We start from the raw sequence: 21,856 nt of genomic DNA on the forward strand, positions 1-21,856 counted from the left end.
TAACCCGCGTTACCCAACGAGATGCTCACTTCTCCATGTTATAGTCATACATGCATATATGTACGTATGCAGGCAGGCAGATAGAGAGAGATATACACACGCAGTTGTTCAGGGCTCAATCGCTGTCAGTACGACGCACAGAGCAAGAACAATGCGTGAGTGAATGCTTGCCAAATCAAATCTAAATGGGTTGTTTAAACTAATTCACAGTTGAAGTCTGTCGTGCCGGCGCCTCCAGCGACAGCGAGCGAGCCAAGTCTTCTTTCGAATCCTGATGAAACCGAAACGCCCCCACCCTCTATGGAAGGTCACACAACTTGACAGACAGGGGTCATTTGATGATGGCGGTCCAGGCGAGGATTGACCGGTGGCTATTGATGATATTGCATGCAGGTTTTTAGAGATGCGCACGGGAATAAAGAGCAAAGAATAGAGGGAGAGCGGGAAAGAAGCAGGGACGAATCCAGCAGACGATACGAATCGGCGATAGCGTCATCCCAGCTGCCCTCATTAGCCAGTCTAGTAATGGACACGATGATGGACCAAGTACATGGCGATGGCTATCCTAGGATGCATGTGCAACGAATCAACCCCTCGCACCTCTGTAGTATGAAGTAGGGCGGTCGATCGAACTCAACTCAGCAGCCGGAGCCGGTCGGAAGCTTTGCGTAGATACATCACCGCCCATATATCTCCTGCTCTCTCTCCCTCTTTTGCGGTACTCCGCCCTTCTTGCCCACGCATACTAGTGCCAAACGTTTTGGCGTGACCTCACAATCCAGAGAAGGACATCTGCCCGGAAGTCAGATATGGAATCTCGTGAACTCCCTGTTTTCGCAGCTCTCCGACCTGTCTGTTGGCAGATGCCTATGCAAGTAGCAATTCAATCAAAGTCGCCCGGAGTCACATCACTGGACTATCAACCACCTTACTTGCTACCACAGACGTGCATCTGCAGCATGCACCCATTGCCCAGTGGGCTTAGAAGCGAGGCGATTTTCTGCTAGCGTGGGTCTGTCAGACAGGGATGGCGTGCAGAGAGAGGTACTACTGTCCACGAAATGGTTTAAACAACGCATCCTTTTACATATCAAGATCAAGTGCGATCTCATCAATACTAGGCACACAATCTTAGCCAGCCCAACTTTAATGGCCCAAACCAGCTCGGTGGATATAAAGAGCCTGGTGGCCTCTTCGTAGCCGTTCGCCGTCTGTATCGGCAGTCATATTGTACATGGTGCCGCCCATGTATTATGGGTGAGCCCGCTGCGCTCACACATTTACCCCGAGTCATTGGCCCCGTCTTCTTTGTCCTTGCTGTGTGTTGGTGTTGGTGGGAATAAAGCCGTGGTGATTATTGGCCAGCACAAGGGAAAGGCGAAACTGGGACGTGACGATTGCACAGCTGGCGACCGAGGCTCGTCCCTAAAGGTACACGAGAAGGCAGTACGATGAACATATCGCCATCTGCCTTATGCCTTGGCACATACAAATTTTGTATCCAAAGGTCGGAATCACCCGGGAAATCAAGATTCCCCATAGGACCAGAATAAGCCTCAATATGCTTTAAGGCCGCCCTGGATGACTAGCGACTCCGGCTCAGGTGCCGAAAACAAATTCTGCAGCTGATAACTTACGAATGTCTTATATACGTGAGAGGCCCCGGGCAAGTCAAGAGGGAAGTAGGCATTATCGTCGTAGGCATCAGCCCTGGATAGCCAAGTAAAGCATACGTAGTAGCGGCAAAGTAATCCAACAATATGCTGTAGTAGATTGTGGTTGAAGTCAATCCTTGATCAGGCAAGAGCAGCCATCATTCGACGGAACGGGGAGAATTGCTTCCCCAAATAATGTGGGAGCACAGAGGGCTTGTTAGCTGCTTGTTTTCTACCAGACTGGCGTGTCCGGATATTCCCAGCTGCAGGCTCCAAAAGAGAGGTCAATTGATGGACGAACACGACCTGACGTTGGATCGGAACCAGCTCTGCCAGGCTGCCAGGGGAAAAACGCACAGGCCAGCCAATACCATACCATGCAATCACTTTAAATGACCGAGGGAACCTCCTCAATCAGCCACGTGATTTCGCGTGGGAGTGGAGTGCGTTGCCCGGCCCTGAATCCCCCTCGCGTCGCTCCGGGCTGGAGTCACTAATTTCATCCGGCGATCGGTGGGAGCTGGATACGTCTCCCTTGGTCTGAATAGGTACTTACTTGCACGGTTCACTCCTCTTGAAGGTTGCTTCTTTTCGATGACCAAATCCATGTCGCAGACGAGTCACGAACTAAGCTCTGACAATCCTGGACAAACATGCCAGACCCGCCCCTCCAATCAGATTCCTGCTCTCTGTTAGAAAGCCACTATGGCCTCACGACAAGGAGTGTTTCATCACACCACAGTGCAAAATGTAGCCCAGCAGCACCAGACCTACAACCTCACTGCAGTCACGGGAACCAAAAGGTCTTTCTCCACCGCTGATGTACACGGCAACGACTCTCGGATTCTGGTGGAGAGGACGGGGTTTCAGAGAGCATCCTCTGTCGGTACAGCAATATCAAGGTTGCAGGCAAGTGCAATAGACGCCACAGACCCAGGTGCAAGCCAGGAGATATCCGAATATTCTCAGAGGAAAGCCATATCATCAACGCCCACGTCCTTTGTGGACAGGGCGCTACAGCTGTCACACCCTCGATATGCGCTTCCAGAGAGTTTGATCACGAACTTTGCTTCGCTTGGCATCAAGGACATATACCCCTGGCAGAAGCAGTGTCTCATGGGGCCAGGTATCTTGACGGGTGAGAAAAACCTGGTCTACACTGCTCCAACGGGTGGCGGCAAATCATTGGTAGCCGATGTCCTCATGCTCAAGAGGGTTCTTGAAGATCCCAGCTCCAAGGCACTTCTGATTCTTCCGTATGTTGCCTTGGTGCAGGAAAAAGTTCGGTGGATTCGAAATGCAGTCCAGGGAATTCGTCGTAAAGAGCCCGAAGGAGGATCCGTCAAAGAATCTCTCTGGCGCAAGAGGGCAGACGAAGGGACCATCAGAGTCGTCGGCTTCTTCGGCGGCGGCAAGGTGAGAGCTGCTTGGGCAGACTTCGATATCGGAGTCTGTACTTTCGAAAAGGCGAATACCCTGATCAATACCGCCATAGATGATTATTCCATTGTCAAACTCCGAGCAGTTGTGCTCGACGAGTTGCACATGATCGATGACGACCACCGTGGCTATCTCCTTGAGTTGATGGCCACCAAGCTTCTCAGTCTCGAGCAAAACGTGCAGATTATTGGCATGAGCGCAACATTGTCTGTAAGTTGGTAGATCTCTTCAAATATGCTTCCGTTGGTAGATTGTGACTACGCGTTACTAATACGTTCAGAACATCGATATATTGGCCAAGTGGCTGAATGCACACACCTACCAAACGTTTTACCGGCCAGTGCCCATTGAAGAGCACCTAGTTTACGAATCGAAGATATATGCTGCCTCGGCCACCGGCTCTCTGCTGAAAGCAGTCAGTCAAGTTGCTTCTAAAACTTTACCTACACAGTCTTCGTCAGCACACCTCAGGTTGATCCGCCCTTCTGATCACAAGGAATTCAAAGACCCTGTTCTCAATGCCGTCATTGCTCTTGCCAACGAAACTGTGCGATCTGGCTATGGTGTTCTCATTTTCTGTAGCAGTCGGCCAGGGTGCGAATCAGACGCTCGCCTGGTAGCCCGCGTTCTACCCGACTTGTACGAGATCGACCCGGCTGTCTCGGATCAGAGATCAGATCTATTAGGGGAGCTACGAAGTTTACCCACGGGGTTAGACCCCAGTCTTGCCGAAACTATACCGTTTGGTGTTGCTTTTCATCGTATGTATTTGACGGATATTGTGTCCCAATAGAGCTGACACAATGCAGATGTAAGTACAGAGCCGTGTGCCGTCTTTGTCGCAGTCTAATAACACCTATAGGCGGGCTTGACGATTGAGGAGCGCGACCTTCTCGCGAGTGCCTACGACAGTGGTGTACTCAAGGTCATAGTTGCCACCTGTAGCTTAGCCGCCGGCATTAACTTGCCTGTACGCTCCAGTCCAACTTCTACAGCCATAGCCTCATGACTGATTATGTCTCAGGCTAGACGAGTGATCCTACATAATGCGCGCATGGGCCGCGATCTTGTTGGGCCCTCCATGTTGCGACAAATGCGTGGGAGAGCGGGGAGGAAGGGCAAGGACGAGATCGGCGAGACATATCTTTGCTGTCGCAAAGCCGACCTCGAGGAAGTCATTGAGTTAATGCATGCCGAATTGCCTCGGGTCTCCAGTGGACTCATGACAGACAAACACAGAATTCAGCGGTAAGACTCCGCCCACGGACTCGGTATTTCGGGATGGCTGATGATTAGTCGCACAGCGCGCTGCTCGAATCAGTCGCAATACGTCTCGCTACAGGAAGAGATTCGCTCGCGGACTTTGTGAGTAGAACCCTGCTAAATCAAACAGAGAGCCCAGGCACCATACAAGGTCATGTTGAATCAGGTCTGAAAGATCTTAGCGAAATGGGCTTCATCGAATTTGACGACTCTGGAAATCATCAAGCTACCCAACTGGGCAAAGCTGTCGTGGCTTCATCTCTAGAACCAGAAGATGGTGCTTTTGTCCATCGAGAGTTACAGAGAGCCTTGCGGGCTTTCGTGATGGATGGTGAAATGCATATTCTTTACACCTTCACACCCGTGCAGGACTTTTCCATCACTATCAACTGGAAAGTTTTCAGAGACGAGTTGGAGGGACTAGACGAGAGTGGCCTACGAGTCCTTACCTTCCTTAGCCTCAAGCCCACTGTGGTCAACCGCATGTCAGTATCTTGCATTGTTAGCATGCATCCCTCTGTGGCTGACTTTACAATAGGGCCCAAGGAGGGAAGATGAAGGTATGTACGCCTGAAGAGAAGGAACTAGCGCGGGTGTATGGCAGATTTTACTTGGCCCTTCAACTTCGAGATATGTGCAACGAAATACCCATACATCTTGTGGCACGGAAATTCGACGTGCCCAGGGGTACAGTCCAGACTCTGGCCCAAACCTGCCAGGGTTTCGCGGCGGGGATGATCAAGTTTTGCCAACTCATGGGTTGGGGGTATGTCATCCCGCTTATCTCCCAGCTCGTGGGCTGTCCATATAACCTCTGACTAACACGGGATTAGTGTCATGGCAGCAGTACTTGATCACGTCGCCGACAGGCTTAAGGCCGGAGCTAAGGACGACTTGCTGGCGCTCGCACAGATCACTTATGTCAAGAGCCGAACTGCTCGAGTCTTCTATGAGAACGGATACAAATCCGTGGCAGCAATTGCGAATGCAGACCCCAAAGAACTCGTGCCAGTTTTGATGCAGGTAAATACCGATACGGCGTACTGCAGAGTGTACAGCATTACAGACTGACGAGCCATCAGGCGCAACCAACAAAGCTACGTCTGAAATCGCAGGACGAGCAGAAATACGAGGAGAAGCTGCTGGCCAAGGCCAATGTTATCTCGGATTCGGCTAACAAACTATGGCGTACGTATAAGCGGCTTTCATACAGAAGATGCCACGTGCTAACCCATTGCAGAAATCGAGATGCAGCAAGAGATTGACGAAGAATAACAGTCTGTCCTGTCCTAAGAGGCAGGTGTACATTGGCATTGATTTCCTTCCGTTGCATTACTATGCCTGCACAGAGTCGGTAAACGTGGCTTTTGCGACCGGCCCTGTGGTCCTTTGGTATCGTTAGGATAGAAGCATGTTAGAGTTGCCATGGGCTTACACCGCCTAGAGTAGAGTCGAGATCTTTCCGAAGACCAAACAAAGAAACGCATCGCTCTACCTGTCGTTGAAAGACGTCGACAGTTGCATGCATATTTCCATCGCTACTACTCAATCCCTGAACCAACCCCCATACTACCGTCCCAGTACGATAGAGCCACGCCGGTTTCGCCGATGTGCTTGCCGGGGGTTCTCCCGGAGTTTGCCAGAAATGGCGGGTGTGGCTTGCCCAAAACGGCAGCCCAGACACCTGATGGAGGGATATACCCCGAGTGTAAATACGCGGGGTATATGTGCGTTGCTTTTGAGTAGCGATGGTAAGCATGTATTTCGGTTTGTTGTGAGATTATTAGATAGCAAGTATTGTCCTCGACGCACGATCTGCGCTATAGAAGACACCAGATGAGGGCACATCAATTAGTTGCAGCGCCATTACTGGCCAGTCTTGTTCCAGCACAGAGCTTGGTGGCGCACCTTGGCTATGGTACCTTCCAAGGAGCGTATAACGCTGAGTACAATATCTCTTACTGGCAGAAGATCCCCTATGCAGCACCACCGGTGGGCGGGAACAGGTAGGGCATGCATGAGCCCCTCGTGCGGGATTGAGAATCACATGGAGTGAGTTGTCGGACTGAATAGTTGGAGTTCCCAGGTTCCGCGCACCACAGCCGCCACTGCCTTTGGGCAATCAAGTGTATAACTCGAGCCAAACGTTCGACATGTGCCCTCAGAGAACAGTGAGTATCTATGGTGGATGACTCTGAGCAGTCGACTCAACGGTATGCGTGTACTAACTAGGATGGCATCCCCGTTCAAGGTCAATGGCTCCGAAGATTGCCTATACCTTGGCCTCTACAGCCGCCCCTGGACCGAGGGCCAGCCCCTGCGCCCCGTCGTCGTGACCTTCTACGGCGGGGGTTTCGCCCAGGGCTCTGCGTCCTTCACTATCCCACCTTCCGCCTACCCGGTTCTCAATGTATCTTCCTCATCCGCTAGCAAGGACAACGACCATGACAAGGACGCTGACGATGGCATGCTCTTCGTGTATCCAAACTACCGTGTCAACGCCTTCGGATTCTTGCCTGGGCGCCAGGTCGCCGCGGACCCCTTCTCGGACACGAACGCGGGCCTGCTAGATCAGGAAATGGCACTCCGCTGGACGCAGAAGCACATTTGCCGCTTTGGCGGCGACCCGGCCCGCGTCACCATCTGGGGCCAGTCGGCCGGGGGTGGCAGCGTCGTGGCGCAGGTCATATCTGCCGCTGCGCATCAGGGACGAAAACAGCATCAACAACAACAGCCAGGCGGTCCATCGCCCCCGTTATTCCGGCAAGCCCTGGCGTCGAGCCCGTTCTGGCCCAAGACTTACCGCAACGAGGCGCCCGAGGCGCAATGGCGGTACGATAGGCTGGCCAACCTGACGGGCTGCAGCGGCGCAACCGTCGACAGTCTGGCCTGCCTGAAGCAGGCGGATGTACAGACGATTCGCGATGCGAGCCTACAGATCACTCAGAGCCTTAAGTACACGACGTCATACTACTCGTGGGTTCCTGTGATCGACGGGAAGTTTCTTTTAGAGCCCCTATCCGAGGCTGTAGCCGCCGCCGATGCTACTTCGGCTACACCACGTCGTGACAATAACACCTTGCAGGTTGCTTTCGCCATGTACAACACGCACGAGGGAGAGAGCTTCGTCCCAACCGGGCTGGGCAGCGCAACGAGTACGGGAGACGCACCGCAGTTCAATGCTTCTGTCGCCTCGTTCCGCGAGTGGGTTGCGGGTTATCTGCCCGGCTTTTCCAGCGCAGACCGCCAGAGGCTCGAGCAGCTGTACCCGCCGAGCGGAAGTATGGGCACTTTGCGAGGTGGCTATAACGACACGTATACCCGGGCCGGGCTGGTGTATCGCGACTCTGTCCTAGCCTGTCCGGCGTACTGGATGACAGGCACGGCACCCAGAGGCAGCTGGCTGGGCGAATACACGATCGCGCCGGCCAAGCATGCCTCGGACGTCTATTGGGTAAGTGAGTGGAGTGGCGGGGGTTTTCGGAGTTGAAGTCGCACATATACTGAATTTCTTGCTCGTGACTTTAGTGGAATACGGTCAATTCATCCCAACAGTCAGATCGTCTCCATTATGAAGGCTATGCAGGTAAGTAAACAGCAGCGGTAGTAGCTGATTGATGCCTGTGCCATCGATGATGATGACGATGTCAATGGGGCTTTCGATAATACACACACAGTTATGACTAACTCAACCAACAATCAAGGTGCTCTGCGTTCCTTCTTCATGACCGGAGACCCTAACGATATGAAGCTTACCCCCAAAGATGTTCCCGATGTACCACCCCTGAAATCCGGTCTAGAATATGTGGTTGATGAGCGAGGGTTCTCGACGGCAAAGCTCGCCGAGCTTAAAGACCGGTGTAACTTTTGGTTTAACGTGGCGACTCGGGTACCTATGTAACGATGATTTCATCCTCCGCACGAGCTATCAGCCGTCGTGTTGTCGTCCGTCAGTCAGTTTTCGATCTCCCCACCAGAAGCTCTGGGAAGTTACGGCGGAACCAACACGACAGGTGCCAAAGGAATCGAGCAGCTTCCTGGGGGAGTCGGAATGCCAAGTCGACCAGGGTAGGTAGCCAACGCATAACCCAGCGTATAATGCGATTCTTCATCCAACCCAGTTCGTGGATGGCCGTATTCAGCATCAAGGCTGAGCGCCCCAGAAAGTCCTCGGTGTCCCTTTTCAGTTTGGAATAGAAATGGGCAAAGTCGCGTTCGTCTTGCTGATTGGTGTACAATCTCGACATCCAACCGCCGGGCTGTCGTCTTGGTTCTCGCACGACGATAGTCAAGCGGACCTCCTGGCCGGGGTAGACGTTTGCGTTCTGGAGTCTCAACAGCCTCTCCAATATACATCCAGAGCTGTTGTCTTGGCGTATCGCTAGCTCAGATCCCGGGCGCGGGGGAGAGACATACTCGTTGGGGAGGAGGGCTTGGGCTTTTGCCGGCTTATGTGTCGAAGGAGGGTAGCCGGTCGGGTCGCTTAGGCGGCCTTTATAGCGTTCTCTCGGCGGGGGCTTGCAGTCGCACGTGTCGCCGTGGTAGTCAGCTAGGGGCATCGGGCATTGTGGGCAGTCCGGCAGCCGGTCGGGGCTCGCGAGAACTCTGTGCAGCAAGCAGCGCAGGTGGAAAGTGTGACCACAACGAAGACTGACGGAGTTACAATTGAAGGTGGGATACAGGCAAAGTGAACATTGCTCCAAACGTGACAGTAACTTGTAGAAACCAAGGACAACACCCTTGATGCAGGCCAGCACGAAGCATAACAGGGACATATTGGAGCGGATGGTGCAGGTTTCTGTTGTTGGTCGTTGGGTCGTTGGAGTGCTGTCTCTGTTTGTTGCCAGTCTCTCACTCACCGAGCGCGCTCGTGTACGAGAAGTTACTGATGAAGCTGCTAGAATTCCGGTCGCTAGCTATTTAATCTGTAGCTGTATATCCCAACTGTTGAGGATTGGTAATGGGATAACTAGATGACGGTAGAATGGGCATTGACGGACTGGGTAGCGGTGACCCTGGCAGCAACTACGATTGTCTCTAAGCATTGGAGCATCCGAGATGCTACGATGTATCCATTGTAATTGATTAGTAACGATATGAGTTAGAAATCAGACAGTGACGTAAACGTACGGCGGCAGTTGCCACTGACCCGGCTCTCCTGTATCTCTAACTAGTCGATGGTATCGTCACGCAATCTCAACAGCTCACGGAACACATCTTGCGACCGACTCCTTAGTGCGCTGTGGTAAAGGACGTTGGTCTCAAATACCCTGATCCCCTTGATCCTCGAGGCGGTAATCCTAGCCGTTCCAGGATCGACGTACATGTCCTCATAGCACGCCGCGTAGACCGGGACTTCGTTCTTCTGGAGCTGCTCGATATTGTAGAGAGATGGCCAGCTGTCGAATTCGGCAAGAATCTGCGCAGTCTCCTTGAGTGGTTTCAACCCACTGCAGACGTCGAAATAGAACGAGTAGACCATCTCCCCGGAAAAGTACATGGGCTCATCTTCTTTCAGCGACTGCGGCCCAGGCCAGTCCTTGTTGAGCCACTGGTAGCGGCTCAGTGCCTTGCCCACACGCTCGGCCGCCCAATTCGCCGCTGTACCTGGCCCGTATATCCAGCAGGGCTCGTGAAGCATGGCATAGATTGGAGCGTTATCCCAGCCCTGGTCCTGCTCAAAGGAGTTCAGGGTCGCCCGAGTAAAGATGCCAAACTGATCAAGATCTGCTTTCATCTTGAGTATCACATTATGGACCTGGTCGATGCCTCCATGGGCGCCAAAGTTGAGGCCAATAGTCATCAGTCGTGAGACCGTCAGTTGGCCGCCGCCCGGGAGAAGAACACCTTCGCTGCCTCCAAGCTCAAGAATCTTCTTGGCGACCTCCTTGACGACAGCGACATCACCAGGGAATTTCCTGTAGTAGTCTTGGTTGCGTTCCGTGACCTTCTTGTAGGTTAAGGTGTAGACTTCCTCGGGGCCCTTGTCTAAGGCGGCCAGCCCACCTGTGATGAACGACTCTCGCAATCCCTCAGGGTGGAAAGAGAGATATGTCAGGCTGGTCATGCCGCCAAACGACTGGCCGAAGATGGACCATTTCTTCTTCTCTGCTGGGTAGTCCTTGGTGAGACACTTGCGGACGGCTTCACAGTCTCGGACAATGTTGTCGGCCCGGAACAGCTTCAGATAGTCGGCCTGTTCCCGAGGTCCGCCAACGAGAGGAAGGGTCTCGGCGGAGACGGTGGAACTGAGGCCAACGCCACGATAGTCGAGCAAGAGGAGCTCGTATCCTCTGTCGAGCATGTAAGTCGACAAGGGACTGTCTTGGGGGAGAGGATTGCCATAGCCTGGACCTCCCTGGAGGTAGACCAGGTAAGGCTTTTGGTGGGACTTGTCGCCGGCAGCGGGCTCTACTATCGGCCTCTCGTATCGGACAGCCGAACGGGCGAACAGCTTGAGCTTCCGAGAATCAGGGTTGGCGTAGTCCAGAGGCACTTCGAACCAGAGTTCGGCCACCAAGATCTTGCCTGGGATTTTACCTCACATTAGTTGAACTTTGCACTGACTGTGTTTGTCGGTCAAGTTCAAGTTCAAGTCGATTGCAACATACCGGGGACCAAATACGGCTGGCTCTTGGAGACAAGTTTGGCAACGCAATCCATGATTGATTAAGTAAGTGCTTGGGCAAACAACACTGGCTGGAGGTGATGTTTGATTGATCAAGACAAGACGTGGCCGCAGAAAGCCCCCTGCTGTGATTTCCATACACATGTTGCCTTGCTAGCTGCAGCATTTGTCGGGCATTGATTGACCGAGGGGAAGGACGCTGAATGAATGTGTACCGGCTAGCTGGACAGGGAAAATAGGCTCCATCTCCGACGCTGCCCGGCCGATGGACGTCCCCAACCAAAACGCTGCATAAGCTGCTGCATGCATTCCTGCGAACTATTTCTTCTCCTCCAGCCTCCTCCATCCTCATCTTCATCAAACCAAGAACAGAAAACCCTTCTTTCCCTCCCAGTCTGACAACAGACTCAAACCCTGCAGGCTATGAATCAACAGGGCCTCACACAGACCCTGATTGATTCCTTCAGCGCCCTGGCAAATGAAGTCCAGAATCTAACTGACCGGCAGACCATCTTGGAGCACAAGCTCCGCTATGCGCATGAACAGGTAAGAACGCATTCTGCTTCCTCTTGGATTCCTCTCTCTCTCTCTCTCTCTCTTCCCCCTTTTGTATGATGATACACATTAGCTCTAGATCAAGAGCTGCCTCACGCAGCACAGATTGACAACCATTTACCACTTGTCTGACTCACACTACTATTACCTCTACATTTTGCCCATCTCCATTGTGTTCGGAGCTGCCTGACTGACCTGAACACTATTTACAGTACCAACAGCTCGCCGACAGATATGCGCCGGCTTCGACAGAAATCTCAGAGACGCTGGTGAAGCTGCAGCTGCCTCCAGAATTGGAAAACTCTGCACTAGCCAACACAAACCCCGTCCCTCTACCCAAGCGGAACCCTTCCGACTCCAAGCACCAGATTGCACTGCTCATCCGGGAGGGCCGGAGTGCGGCCTCTTCTCTTACCGAGTTGAGCCGGAGCAGCCAATCGAGTAGAGAAGAATCGATGCATCCCACTACTATGACGTCCATGTCTACAATTCTGGAACAAGACTTCACCGTCGAGGGCAAGAAAAAAGGCTCACTGGACTGTCCCTTCTCGAGACCCATCTCGGAAGAGGCCGAGGTTCAAAATGCTCAAGATGGCAGCCAGCAAGGCAACGTAGACTCCACGCCTCATCAATCGTCTGATCCTATTTGCGCCGCTATGTATGAGGAGACCGGCTCGCAACACGCCTCGGCTCAGGGCGGTGCTTCCAAGTGTCCCATACGATATATGGATCAACACTCACCCGAGGAGATCGCTCACTATCTAGAGACGCATAAGCATGAGCTTCCACGTAGCCATGAAGTGTGCGTACGCAGATATCAAAAGAATGAGGAGCACATCCGAAAACTGGATGCCAAGTACGGAAGTCTGGTCCACATGGTCGAAGGGCTCAGCCGGATTCATCAGCCCATGCTGCCTGAGCAAGACACGAGACCCCAGAGTGATGTCGAGAGAACCTCGGACGAGCGGGTCCAGACGTGGGCCGAGACTGTCAGTGCCATTACTGATGACCCTGACCGAACTGCGTTGGAGGGCAACTCGTCAGTCGACGATGATCGCCAAAGTCACTTCGATCGTCCACTCAAGGAGGTGCGCGTGGGCGAGTCTCCCAGTCGCCCATGGGGTATATCCGTGCCGATATACGACACACTGTCGCAGCGAGGCGACGGTCCTGAGCGTCCAGAATCGCCGCCGCCTGCGCCAGTGCATATGCCCTCGCCTGTGCAAAACCCTGAGACGCCAGGTAAGAAACCCGGTAAATGTCCTTTCGATCATACCAAGATGAAGTTTAACGGCTTGACTCCTCCGCCCATGCCTACACTGGAAGACAAAAGTTCAGACAGGCTTGATGGTGCTGCAAGCCAGTTGCCCTTTAGTCCTACTACTCAAACCCGTGCTCCTCCTCCTCCACCTCCCATGACGGTCCCTGGTCAACCCACGTTCCTAGATGCCAAGCAATTTGCACGCCCTACACCGGCAAACACACCTCAGATGATCTTCACAGGACCAGTCTTTATTGGATATCCCATGGAACAAGCTGTGCAGTTCATGCAGCACTTCCAAGGGCAACAGTAGTAGTCTCATGGCACCACCACCACCATTGTGACGCTTATTGAACACTGATTCTTTCTTTCCCTTTCATATTTGAGCCGGCAACAACATGGATTTAGGGTTTTCGATTTGTTGCGAGGCGTTTCTACGTAACAGGCATGGGCATGGCGTTAGTTGTATACTTAGTTTGCACTGATCGGTTGATGAGACTCAAGATACCCCGAAGAGAGTTTGCGGCACAGCTTTCGATAGTTCAATTGGAACATATACATGCATTGCATTGCCCTTGTCGCCACGATATTCTGTCTTCCATCCATGCTGCTTCTTACCACCCAAGACGTGTATCGCGACAGAAAGGCACCGCAAATACCGAACCCTTCCTAGATTGTTGAATTCATAGTAATCCTGAACGCCTAGCCAGATAAACTCCGCCGTCCCATGGACCTTAGCCCGCCTGTCTATTGTTTGATGGTGATACAATAACTGTACGCCCTATTTATCGGTAGTTTCGTTCGTGCTGTCATCGTCCCTATAACCGTGCTCCATGGCGTCGGTTTCCCACAGAGAGATGTCATCATCGTCCATCAACGCCGCAGCATCCGACTCACCCCGCCTCGATGACCTACCACCACTGCCCATGGCAGTCGAGAGAACCCCCGCTCCAAGTCCCCGTCCTCGCCATCGTCGTACTCGCCGAAGGGCATCTCGCCCGTGGGGTCGATAACGCCGCCCGTCTCGGCCGCCTCTTCCAGTGCCAACTCCTTGGCGCGGGCCATGGTGCGGCGGTAGATCACGAGGCCGATGGCGGTGCCCAGGACCATGCTGAAGAGCATGCTGAGGTAGTTGATGGCCTTGTCACCGGCCGTCATGGCGTCGCCGCCCAGCATGGCGAGACGGCTGCCGATAAAGACGTGAATTAGCAGTTTGGGCGAGGCCATCGCCGTCGCGAGCGCAAAGCTCACGGGGCTAATGCTGGGGATGGTGGCGAGAAAGCCGTTGCTCAGGCTGTAGGGCAAGGGGCAGAAGCGGATGGCGGCCAGGACCCAGAGCCCGTCGTGGCGCAGGACCTGGCTCAGGGCGACGAAGCGCTTGTCGTTGCCGACGAGGCGGTCGACGTAGCTGCTGAAGACGGTGCGGCTCGTGAAGAAGGCCGTGGTCGAGCCCGCCACCGTCGCCGTGGCCACGATGGGCCAGCCGCCCGGGAAGCCGTAGACCAGCCCCGCGATGGTGATGGTGGTGCTATAGCCGATCATGGGCGGGAAGGCGCAGCCGAACGTCAGGAGCCAGACGATGAGCCAGCCGCCCGGCAGGTCGCGCCACCCCTGCGCGAAGGGCGTGAGCCAGGCGAAGATGCGGTGCGAGAAGACGAGGAACACGACGCCCAGGACCAGCACGCCCACGCCCGCCACCGACGCCGCGATCTGCTGCCAGAACGTCAGGCGCGAGTACATCCGCAGCACCCAGTTCATCGTGTCGGTGCTCGTCTGGAGGATCCGGGCGCCCCAGGGCTGTGGTTCGTCATGGCTGCTGTTGATGCGGCGCGCAAAGGAGGCGGTCGAGAGACGGGTTGCGTTGGAATTGGTTCGGCCCGGGCGCACCCAGGGCGGCGGCCGATGCTGGCGGGAAGAAGGACTCGTCGGGGATGAGCTCTGAGGACGGGGGGAGGGCGTGCCGATCGGCGAGATGGGCAGCGAGAGCGCTTGCGCGGTGGAGGCGTAGTCGGCGGGCATGTTGGCGGTAGGAGGGTAGAGCGATATGTGCCTGCGGGAAACGCCAAGCAAGACCAGGCTATTCTTCTTCTCGTCCCAATTTCTCCGGTGTCAAGGAGGAATGTGATAGTGAGTCTGGTTCTATCTCTAGCGGTGGGTTGACTAGAAAAGCTGACGGGCCTTCCAGACTGATGGTATTTGTCTCTCCCACGGCTATTCCTCCATGTCAATGATTCTTGCTTTGATCAGTTGCAACCGTTTGGGTATTCAAAAGGACACTGCTGCACTTAGGTAAGTAAAGCAAGTAATGTACGTTATATTTATGTGTATGTAGTAAGACGGGCGGATCGAAGCTCAGCCACGACACACAAGCTGGCTGACGGGCGGGATCGATGGCAGGAGAGAAAAGGTTGGATGAATGGAAATCGACGAATGTTTTACAGGCCCAGCTATTTGATTGACAATCAAAAACCACGGGAGTACCCATTAGTTGCAACCTGCAATACCCAGAGAAGGCCAGAAAACATCTCTTTGCCCAAATTTAACCATTGACTCGTTTCATCTGGTCCAGCTCCATGTCACAGACTCGTAGCAAGGCTTGACCTCTACCTGATGGCTGCTAAACACGAGGGCCTAGACGCAGCCGTGAGTGGATTACATCATGTACATTCATGCAGGGGTCTTTTGCCAGTCTGAAAAGGAACCCCGACAGCTCCGGCCCCGATGGCAGCCTAACCCAGGGGCTAAGGCCAGTACTTGAGTAGGTACTATAAGGGGGGGGAGCTATGGCCCCCCATTAGGTATGTAAGTCCATTCGTTAGTCATTGGTGATCAAATCGGCAATCTGCATGCCAATCCATTCTTACATCTGCTCAGCAACTATCAATCACTGGCAAGTATCAACCATGTAGGATTTATTGGTTCCTTTCTTTATTTGTCTTCTCTATCTGTCACCTGACTCTACTCCCTCCGCTGGGGCCTTTCGGGGGATCTCTAACTAGAAGCCTGACGGCACCATCCCCAATCTCCTTTCCTTGACTGAGGATGTCCACCTTCTCCTTTGCCTCGTCCTGGTCCTTGGCACCATCGCTCTCGCGGGACAGTGACTTGTCCCAGCTTCGTGCATCGATGCCCAGAATGCCGCCCATGTTGTTGCGGTCTCCAGGGACCGAGAACTCACGGTATGCATAGCGCCATTCGTTGAGGAAGTTGCGAATCGCTTTGCCTACCTTATCCTTGCCATTCTTGCTATGGTGACCGGTTCCGGTGATGGCGTAGACGGGGCGGCTTTCCTTGCTGTTGTCCAGGAGCACGCGTTCCAGATACTCGACGGCCTCTTCGGGGTGCAGTCCGTGGAGGTCCACGTAGATCTCGGTTCCGCCACTGCCGGCCTTGTTGCGCTCCTCGTATAGCTCTCTGGCGGCGTCACGGTGAGCTTTCCTCATAAGGTCGTTTTCACTCTGACCTCGGAGGCTGAGTGCTTTGGCAGCTCGGGCATCGTTTCGGTTCCAGGCTTGAGCAGCACTAAGGGGGCTATGATTAGCAAATGTCTTGATGGAAATGTCGCCTAGAGCCTACCTTTGTAGAAACTTGTTGCGGAGGCCACCGTGTCTGATGGCCTCCTGGCGAGCCTTGAGATAGGCTTTGTTGGCCTTGTCTCCCGTTTCCAACCATGGGATGTGTTTAGGGCTGGGGATTGATTGGGCTGCGGCGCTATTCTCACCACCCCGCATATTAGTAGAGCTTCCGTTGCGCCCAATCTTCTTGGTGTCTGGCTTGCCCACAGATGGCGTGGGCGAGGGCGACATCTTGACCACATCGGCCATCGAACTAGGTGCGTAATTCTCCTTGGGACCATGCCCATGCCCACCTCTCTTTCCGTGGTGCTTCTTGCTGGGCTTCGCGGACGCCGAGCCGAGGGAGGGGAACGCATCGTTGTCATCGATGGCAGGCGCCGCCAGTGACTCCCGTGGTTGATGGCGGCTGTTGGGTCGCGATCGCGAACGTTCATTTCCGTGTTGGTTATGCGGTCGAAGACCCGGAGGTGGAGTAAGGCCATTGGTCGTGAAGCTGAAGCTGGGTGCGAACGGGTTGAGCTCTGGCGTAGTGGGACGGAGTGCCGGGAAGGAAGCCAAGTCCTGCACCGAGAGATTCTTCTGAGGCGGTGTGCTACTTTCATCCACGGAGAGCTTGTTCATGAGATGTGCGGGATCGTGTGAGAAAAATACAGGTTGCGCCTGCAAGGCAGTTGCCCATGACCCAGTACCTATTGTAGTTAGCATATGACGATATCTTCAGGCGGCATACTAGAATCCCACGTACTTGCACAAATGATTGCTCAGATCGTGACTGAAACGGCAGTCGGCGCGCAGACACTGGCCCTGGGACAGATAAAACTTGCAGATTATGCCCGACTTTGGCTGTCCTGAAGGCGTAGTGGGCCTTCCTGCATCCGGGGTCATGGCCTTGCCGATGAGAATGCTCTTAGCTTCCGGAGTGAGGTGCGTGGCATTCGTAGAATCCTGTCCCTGGCTGTCCATGATGGCGGCAACAGTAGCACTCAGATCATAGCCATGGAGAGCGAGGGCCTCCTCGATCTCGTCGTCTGTCTTGAACTGCCCCAGTATAGAGCGTAGCATGTCGTAAGGTGTCATGTCAGACTGCTGCGCGGACACGTACTCTGGAGCGGCTGCATTCAGGCCGCTCGGAGTGCCTACGGAAGAAGAGATACTGAGGGCATCGTCGCTGACAAGCCAGTCAACATTCTCTGACTGGAACTCGCCATATATTTCCTGAGCAGGGCTGGTATCACTTGCGAACTCGTATGCGTTGAGGTTCGGGCTATGCGGGATCACGGGCGCGGCAAACGCGAGACGCGGCGACGGGCGGGGAGACGAGAACGGGGAGACCGTCGACGACTTTGTTCTACTGAGCGTGCTGGGCACAAAACCCGGTGGCGCAAGAGGACTCACGCCCAAACGCGGGGAGCCGGAGATGGGCGTGGCGGACGAGTTCCCCCTCCAAGAGGCGGGAGACGGGCGTCGGAGAATGGTCTGTCTAATGGGCGGGGGTGAGGTTGCCGTGCCTCCGCCTTCGCGGTATCTCCATAGGACGTCAAGCACGGCGTTCTCTAGGCTATTGCCGCTCAGTGAGGTTTCTTTCTTGAGGAGTTCCTCGAGCTTGTCCGTCTTATCTTCTTCTTCCAGCGAGGGATCCTGCAGGACCGGCAGGCATATCTCGTACGTGTCGTCCGAGACCATGATGGCGCCGGCTGGGCTCGCTCCGAGCAGATAGGGGGCCTGTAGATATTGATCGAGAAAACGGAAGGGAGGGAGATTATAGACGAGTGTTGTTGGTCAGGTCGGTTTAAAACGATGGAGATGTATTTCTAGCAGGGTAGCTTCTGGAAGGCGGGTACGACGAATCATAGGGCTGACTGGCTCGGTGTAGCTGGCAAGCAAGAGAATTGATACGTGACCAAATCTAGTGTATGTTTATGTATATAAGTTGCGAGAGGTGGTTTCGGTCGCAGATGTCGAGGGCAGGCTGTATCAAAAGGGATGTCCCCGAGGGAAAAGAACCGGCGAAACGGGGGGTGGGCAACCGTGGTCAGGGGCGGAAAACGAAAGACACGAATGCTAGCTGAAGGCCGGCGACAGGTGCATGATTGGTTCCAAGAAGAATGAAGAAGCAGTTTTGGGGAGAGAGGGGGGGGGGCGGTCGGGCGGAGAGGTACGAGAAAAAGCCAAGTAGCGAGTGCGATCAAGAGGCCTGGGGATGACTTCTTTTGGCGGATGTTGCTCAGCTGCGACCCGAGTTGACGACACACAGGCAGCTTGACACAGTCTCTCGAACGGGAAGCAACTAGATTAGTGATTAGCAGCCGTGGCATGGGCAGTAGTAGCACACAGTCGGTAAGGGTAGCATGACGGGGCAACCAGCAGCCAGGTTGAGAGCTCTGGCAGCCTAGCGGGGTCTTTTTCACTACTTTAGGGGGTTTTCGTGGGTCCGTCTCCTTTTGGCCTCTGTCTTTTACTGGAGATTGGACAGCTATCACTGGCTATACGTGTGACATGGAGTGGACGATGGGAAAGGAAACCTTACATATATGATGCACGCTGGAGTGGGGGCCCCCTTCCACCCTTTGGGTTGGCCGAGACCTGTGCTACTCCCACTGTACATATACAGCCAGTCAGTCAGTCAGTCCATCTACATGCTGCCCAAGTCACACCTGCTTATATTGATTGTCGCGACATCTACAGCACTTGGTTGTTGGCTGTCTGCAAGTACGATGTCGTAGTGCTCTGCAGTACATAGCGTGTGCCACCAATCCGCCTTGTCTCAGCCCTCTCGATTCGTCTTGTCGCTCGCATTTCCATTCCATTCCACCCGCAGCTGGTTTTTGAGGGCGCCTTGCACTTCTCATTGGCCGACCCAGCCAAATCTTTCACCGAAAACAACTACGAGATGACCGACATGACACTGATCGCATGCAGTGAACGTGGGCAATGGAGGTATACCACCGCACGTTCGGTTATCGATGTACTTACATGTTGCGCATAGAACGGCCATTGGGCGTGCTAATCTATCACCATGGCGCTCCCAAGGTTTCGCCTTTTGCGTTTATCGCCGATGCGCAGCTTGGGGCGCATAGGACGATCTGGTTGGCATATACTACCGCCCCGTGAGTAAATAAATTGGTCAGCAGAGAAATGCCAAGCCACACTGGGTTTGATTGGCTCAGTTATCCTCACTGCATAACTCACGCACGCCAGCACGCGTAGTCAGCAGGGCACGAGAATAAGTTCATGTATCGTCGACAACAGCTCTGTATAAAGCACCTCTGGTAACAATGCCTACGCATAGGTCTGAACTGCATTGCGTCACTATATCGCACCACTTGCCTACATGAAGAACTGGTACTCCGAGCTGATGGCCAACTGGTAGTCCCAGCGCGGGTTGCCCAGCTGCATCTTCCACGTCCAGAAGATCCAGCCGCTGGTCTTCCGGGCGCAAGCGGTTGTCTTTCTTGCATGTGTACCACATGTAATCGGCCTGCTTGGCGCCGTCCTTCTGGTCAATAGCCTCGCCTACGTAGTTGTGATCGTCGAACATGATGCGGCCGTCGCCTGACGGCAGGTTGGACTTTGGGTCGCCGGCGTCCCACAGTCGGTCCATGAACTGGACGTGGAGGCGTTCACCTTGGTTGATGCCCTTGGCATCCTCGACAGCCCGCACAGCCTGCAGCGCCTGGGGATAGTAGACCTAGGTCAGGTTATCTCTTTCCTGCTGAGACTGGGCATTTCCCCTCTCCGGCTCGTTGACCACTTCGGATCACGCCGACCGCCTTCCTATACGACGGCTTGTCGTAGATACGCTACGTCATCCAGGTCAGGAACTTGGCGGCGCGGTCATAGTTATACTGGCTGAAGAAGCCAGGCCACCACCGCTGTGTGAGACACTATCACTCATACTAGTAAGCACCTATAGATGTTTGCTGTATTGCAGTATCAATGATACTTACTTGGCCCGTGAATTCGTCTCCTAACTTCTGTGCACCTGGTGCATCGTGGAGGTCACTGACCACGAACATACCGAGATCGGCAGCCTTCTGGACGACGGCATCAAGGTACTTCAGGTCGATTTTGGGGAAATGCTCGCTCGAGTCCACGATGTCCCGGTAGATCCAGTACCCCATGGGGATGCGGATGGTGTTGAGGCCCGCGTCATGGATCTTCTGGACGTCGTTTGGGGTGATTCACTCCTGGTAGTATCTGTCGAATGCCGTGTCTGCCTTCGACTGGCCCGGCTTGGACACACAGTTGAACTCGGACTGGCACTCACCGGTGGTGCTAGTGACGCAATTCATCTTGCTCCATTCCTGCGACATCATCCACAGGTCCGAAACGAGCCATCTCCCGAGGTTGACGCCGCGGTTCTTGGATGGCAGGTTCATCCACTTGAGGCTGACAGTGTTCCTGTTGAACGTCTCAAGGTCACGCAGCCAAGCGCGGACGCCTGCTATGGCAACAGCCAGGAGAAAGACAGTAGTAGTTCTCATCGTATCGAACCAAACAAGGAATGTGAGTTCGATGGGTGCTTGTGAGATCTTGCTCGGGGTACTTTTAACTTTGAACAGCCCCAGTCCCGAGACAGGCCTATATATCTACATTTGTATATAAATGCACATTGACACTCCCCTGTTACGAGTAGGGAAAAAGTTTAAGCAATAAAATGATGTTCGTCTTCTAGCAGTTGCCTACTACATTGTAGGTTTCAATCACCTTCCGAATGTGATCGTCGGACGGTGAGCCTAAGGAGGCGGCTTATTCCTCGAGTATTGCTTTTTACAGGGAATATACAACGCGTTGCCAGAGCTGAAAGGCAAAGGACCTGGGGATTGGTCAATTTTGGTCAGCATCATTTCCAGACGATGTACTTATAGACTAGACGTTTGCCATACCTCTGCATACAATTAACCCCGGATGAAGCAAAGTGGTTTGAGTAAGAAGCTACTGCCATTGACTACCACGGTATTGGCCTGGTCACCTATAGTCAGGCTCTTTCGGGTATAGCCTTCAGAGATGTAGAGGGGTTTGCTCCCCCTTTATGTTGGCGCCACTTTCGTAGGAATGCAACCCACGATACCCAACCAATAAGGGGGCCAGCTGGCGTCATTAACTAAGGAACCACCAAAACCTGAGAGGTCATGCCACCATTTCGAAGTGCAGCAGCAGCTCAACATGCGCTTCTATCCGCTTAAGAACTGGTCCGGCTGGAACTGTTGACGGGCCGCACTCGTCAGCAACTCAAACAGTCTTACGATATGACTCACCGGGCTCGATTTTATCACGTTGACTGCTGACATTCTACTGCAACGTTAATCACTTGGGTGCAATGGCCTCTTCTGGCCCTGCCGATTCCATACAGTTGCGGGTAATATCTGCTCCAGCATTTCCTCAACCATGCAGTTCTGTTGAACTACCAATACGGTAAAGTTTCGAACGCCCGACACCACCCCTGTTGGATATAGCCAAATGTATTGCCAGAACCAAC

The 21,856-nt window shown here is 53.9% G+C and overlaps 8 protein-coding genes across 8 annotated transcripts; 3 read left to right on the forward strand and 5 right to left on the reverse strand.

The window, feature by feature from the left end:
• Nucleotides 1-2,360: 2,360 nt before the first annotated feature.
• Nucleotides 2,361-5,633, forward strand: PG998_002082 (DNA polymerase theta subunit; the record flags this gene model as incomplete). Its single annotated transcript, XM_066868900.1, has 10 exons — nucleotides 2,361-3,305; nucleotides 3,376-3,860; nucleotides 3,905-3,920; nucleotides 3,958-4,065; nucleotides 4,120-4,343; nucleotides 4,400-4,843; nucleotides 4,897-5,124; nucleotides 5,192-5,381; nucleotides 5,441-5,546; nucleotides 5,599-5,633. 10 exons carry the CDS (start codon nucleotides 2,361-2,363, stop codon nucleotides 5,631-5,633), a joined length of 2,781 nt encoding a protein of 926 aa, XP_066737315.1.
• Nucleotides 5,634-6,194: 561 nt separating this feature from the next.
• PG998_002083 (uncharacterized protein) lies at nucleotides 6,195-8,259 on the forward strand (the record flags this gene model as incomplete). Its single annotated transcript, XM_066868901.1, has 5 exons — nucleotides 6,195-6,364; nucleotides 6,445-6,529; nucleotides 6,610-7,812; nucleotides 7,918-7,944; nucleotides 8,110-8,259. 5 exons carry the CDS (start codon nucleotides 6,195-6,197, stop codon nucleotides 8,257-8,259), a joined length of 1,635 nt encoding a protein of 544 aa, XP_066737316.1.
• A 49-nt stretch (nucleotides 8,260-8,308) lies between these two features.
• On the reverse strand, nucleotides 8,309-8,917 carry PG998_002084 (uncharacterized protein; the record flags this gene model as incomplete). The annotated part of the gene is made up of 1 exon (XM_066868902.1): nucleotides 8,309-8,917. One exon carries the CDS (start codon nucleotides 8,915-8,917, stop codon nucleotides 8,309-8,311), a length of 609 nt encoding a protein of 202 aa, XP_066737317.1.
• A 611-nt stretch (nucleotides 8,918-9,528) lies between these two features.
• Nucleotides 9,529-11,021, reverse strand: PG998_002085 (Proline iminopeptidase; the record flags this gene model as incomplete). Its single annotated transcript, XM_066868903.1, has 2 exons — nucleotides 9,529-10,886; nucleotides 10,970-11,021. The coding sequence occupies 2 exons, from the start codon at nucleotides 11,019-11,021 to the stop codon at nucleotides 9,529-9,531; spliced, it is 1,410 nt and encodes a 469-aa protein (XP_066737318.1).
• A 388-nt stretch (nucleotides 11,022-11,409) lies between these two features.
• PG998_002086 (uncharacterized protein) lies at nucleotides 11,410-13,115 on the forward strand (the record flags this gene model as incomplete). The annotated part of the gene is made up of 2 exons (XM_066868904.1): nucleotides 11,410-11,532; nucleotides 11,754-13,115. The coding sequence occupies 2 exons, from the start codon at nucleotides 11,410-11,412 to the stop codon at nucleotides 13,113-13,115; spliced, it is 1,485 nt and encodes a 494-aa protein (XP_066737319.1).
• Nucleotides 13,116-13,583: 468 nt separating this feature from the next.
• Nucleotides 13,584-14,821, reverse strand: PG998_002087 (uncharacterized protein; the record flags this gene model as incomplete). Its single annotated transcript, XM_066868905.1, has 2 exons — nucleotides 13,584-13,722; nucleotides 13,746-14,821. The coding sequence occupies 2 exons, from the start codon at nucleotides 14,819-14,821 to the stop codon at nucleotides 13,584-13,586; spliced, it is 1,215 nt and encodes a 404-aa protein (XP_066737320.1).
• A 929-nt stretch (nucleotides 14,822-15,750) lies between these two features.
• Nucleotides 15,751-18,060, reverse strand: PG998_002088 (uncharacterized protein; the record flags this gene model as incomplete). Its single annotated transcript, XM_066868906.1, has 4 exons — nucleotides 15,751-16,324; nucleotides 16,379-16,989; nucleotides 17,060-17,066; nucleotides 17,123-18,060. 4 exons carry the CDS (start codon nucleotides 18,058-18,060, stop codon nucleotides 15,751-15,753), a joined length of 2,130 nt encoding a protein of 709 aa, XP_066737321.1.
• A 1,546-nt stretch (nucleotides 18,061-19,606) lies between these two features.
• Nucleotides 19,607-20,861, reverse strand: PG998_002089 (glycoside hydrolase superfamily; the record flags this gene model as incomplete). The annotated part of the gene is made up of 3 exons (XM_066868907.1): nucleotides 19,607-20,065; nucleotides 20,325-20,537; nucleotides 20,619-20,861. The coding sequence occupies 3 exons, from the start codon at nucleotides 20,859-20,861 to the stop codon at nucleotides 19,607-19,609; spliced, it is 915 nt and encodes a 304-aa protein (XP_066737322.1).
• Nucleotides 20,862-21,856: the final 995 nt, after the last annotated feature.

Source organism: Apiospora kogelbergensis (genome assembly GCF_038363985.1).
Source record: "Apiospora kogelbergensis strain CBS 113332 chromosome Unknown utg000001l_segment0_segment0, whole genome shotgun sequence".
Classification (NCBI taxonomy): Eukaryota; Fungi; Ascomycota; class Sordariomycetes; order Amphisphaeriales; family Apiosporaceae; genus Apiospora; species Apiospora kogelbergensis.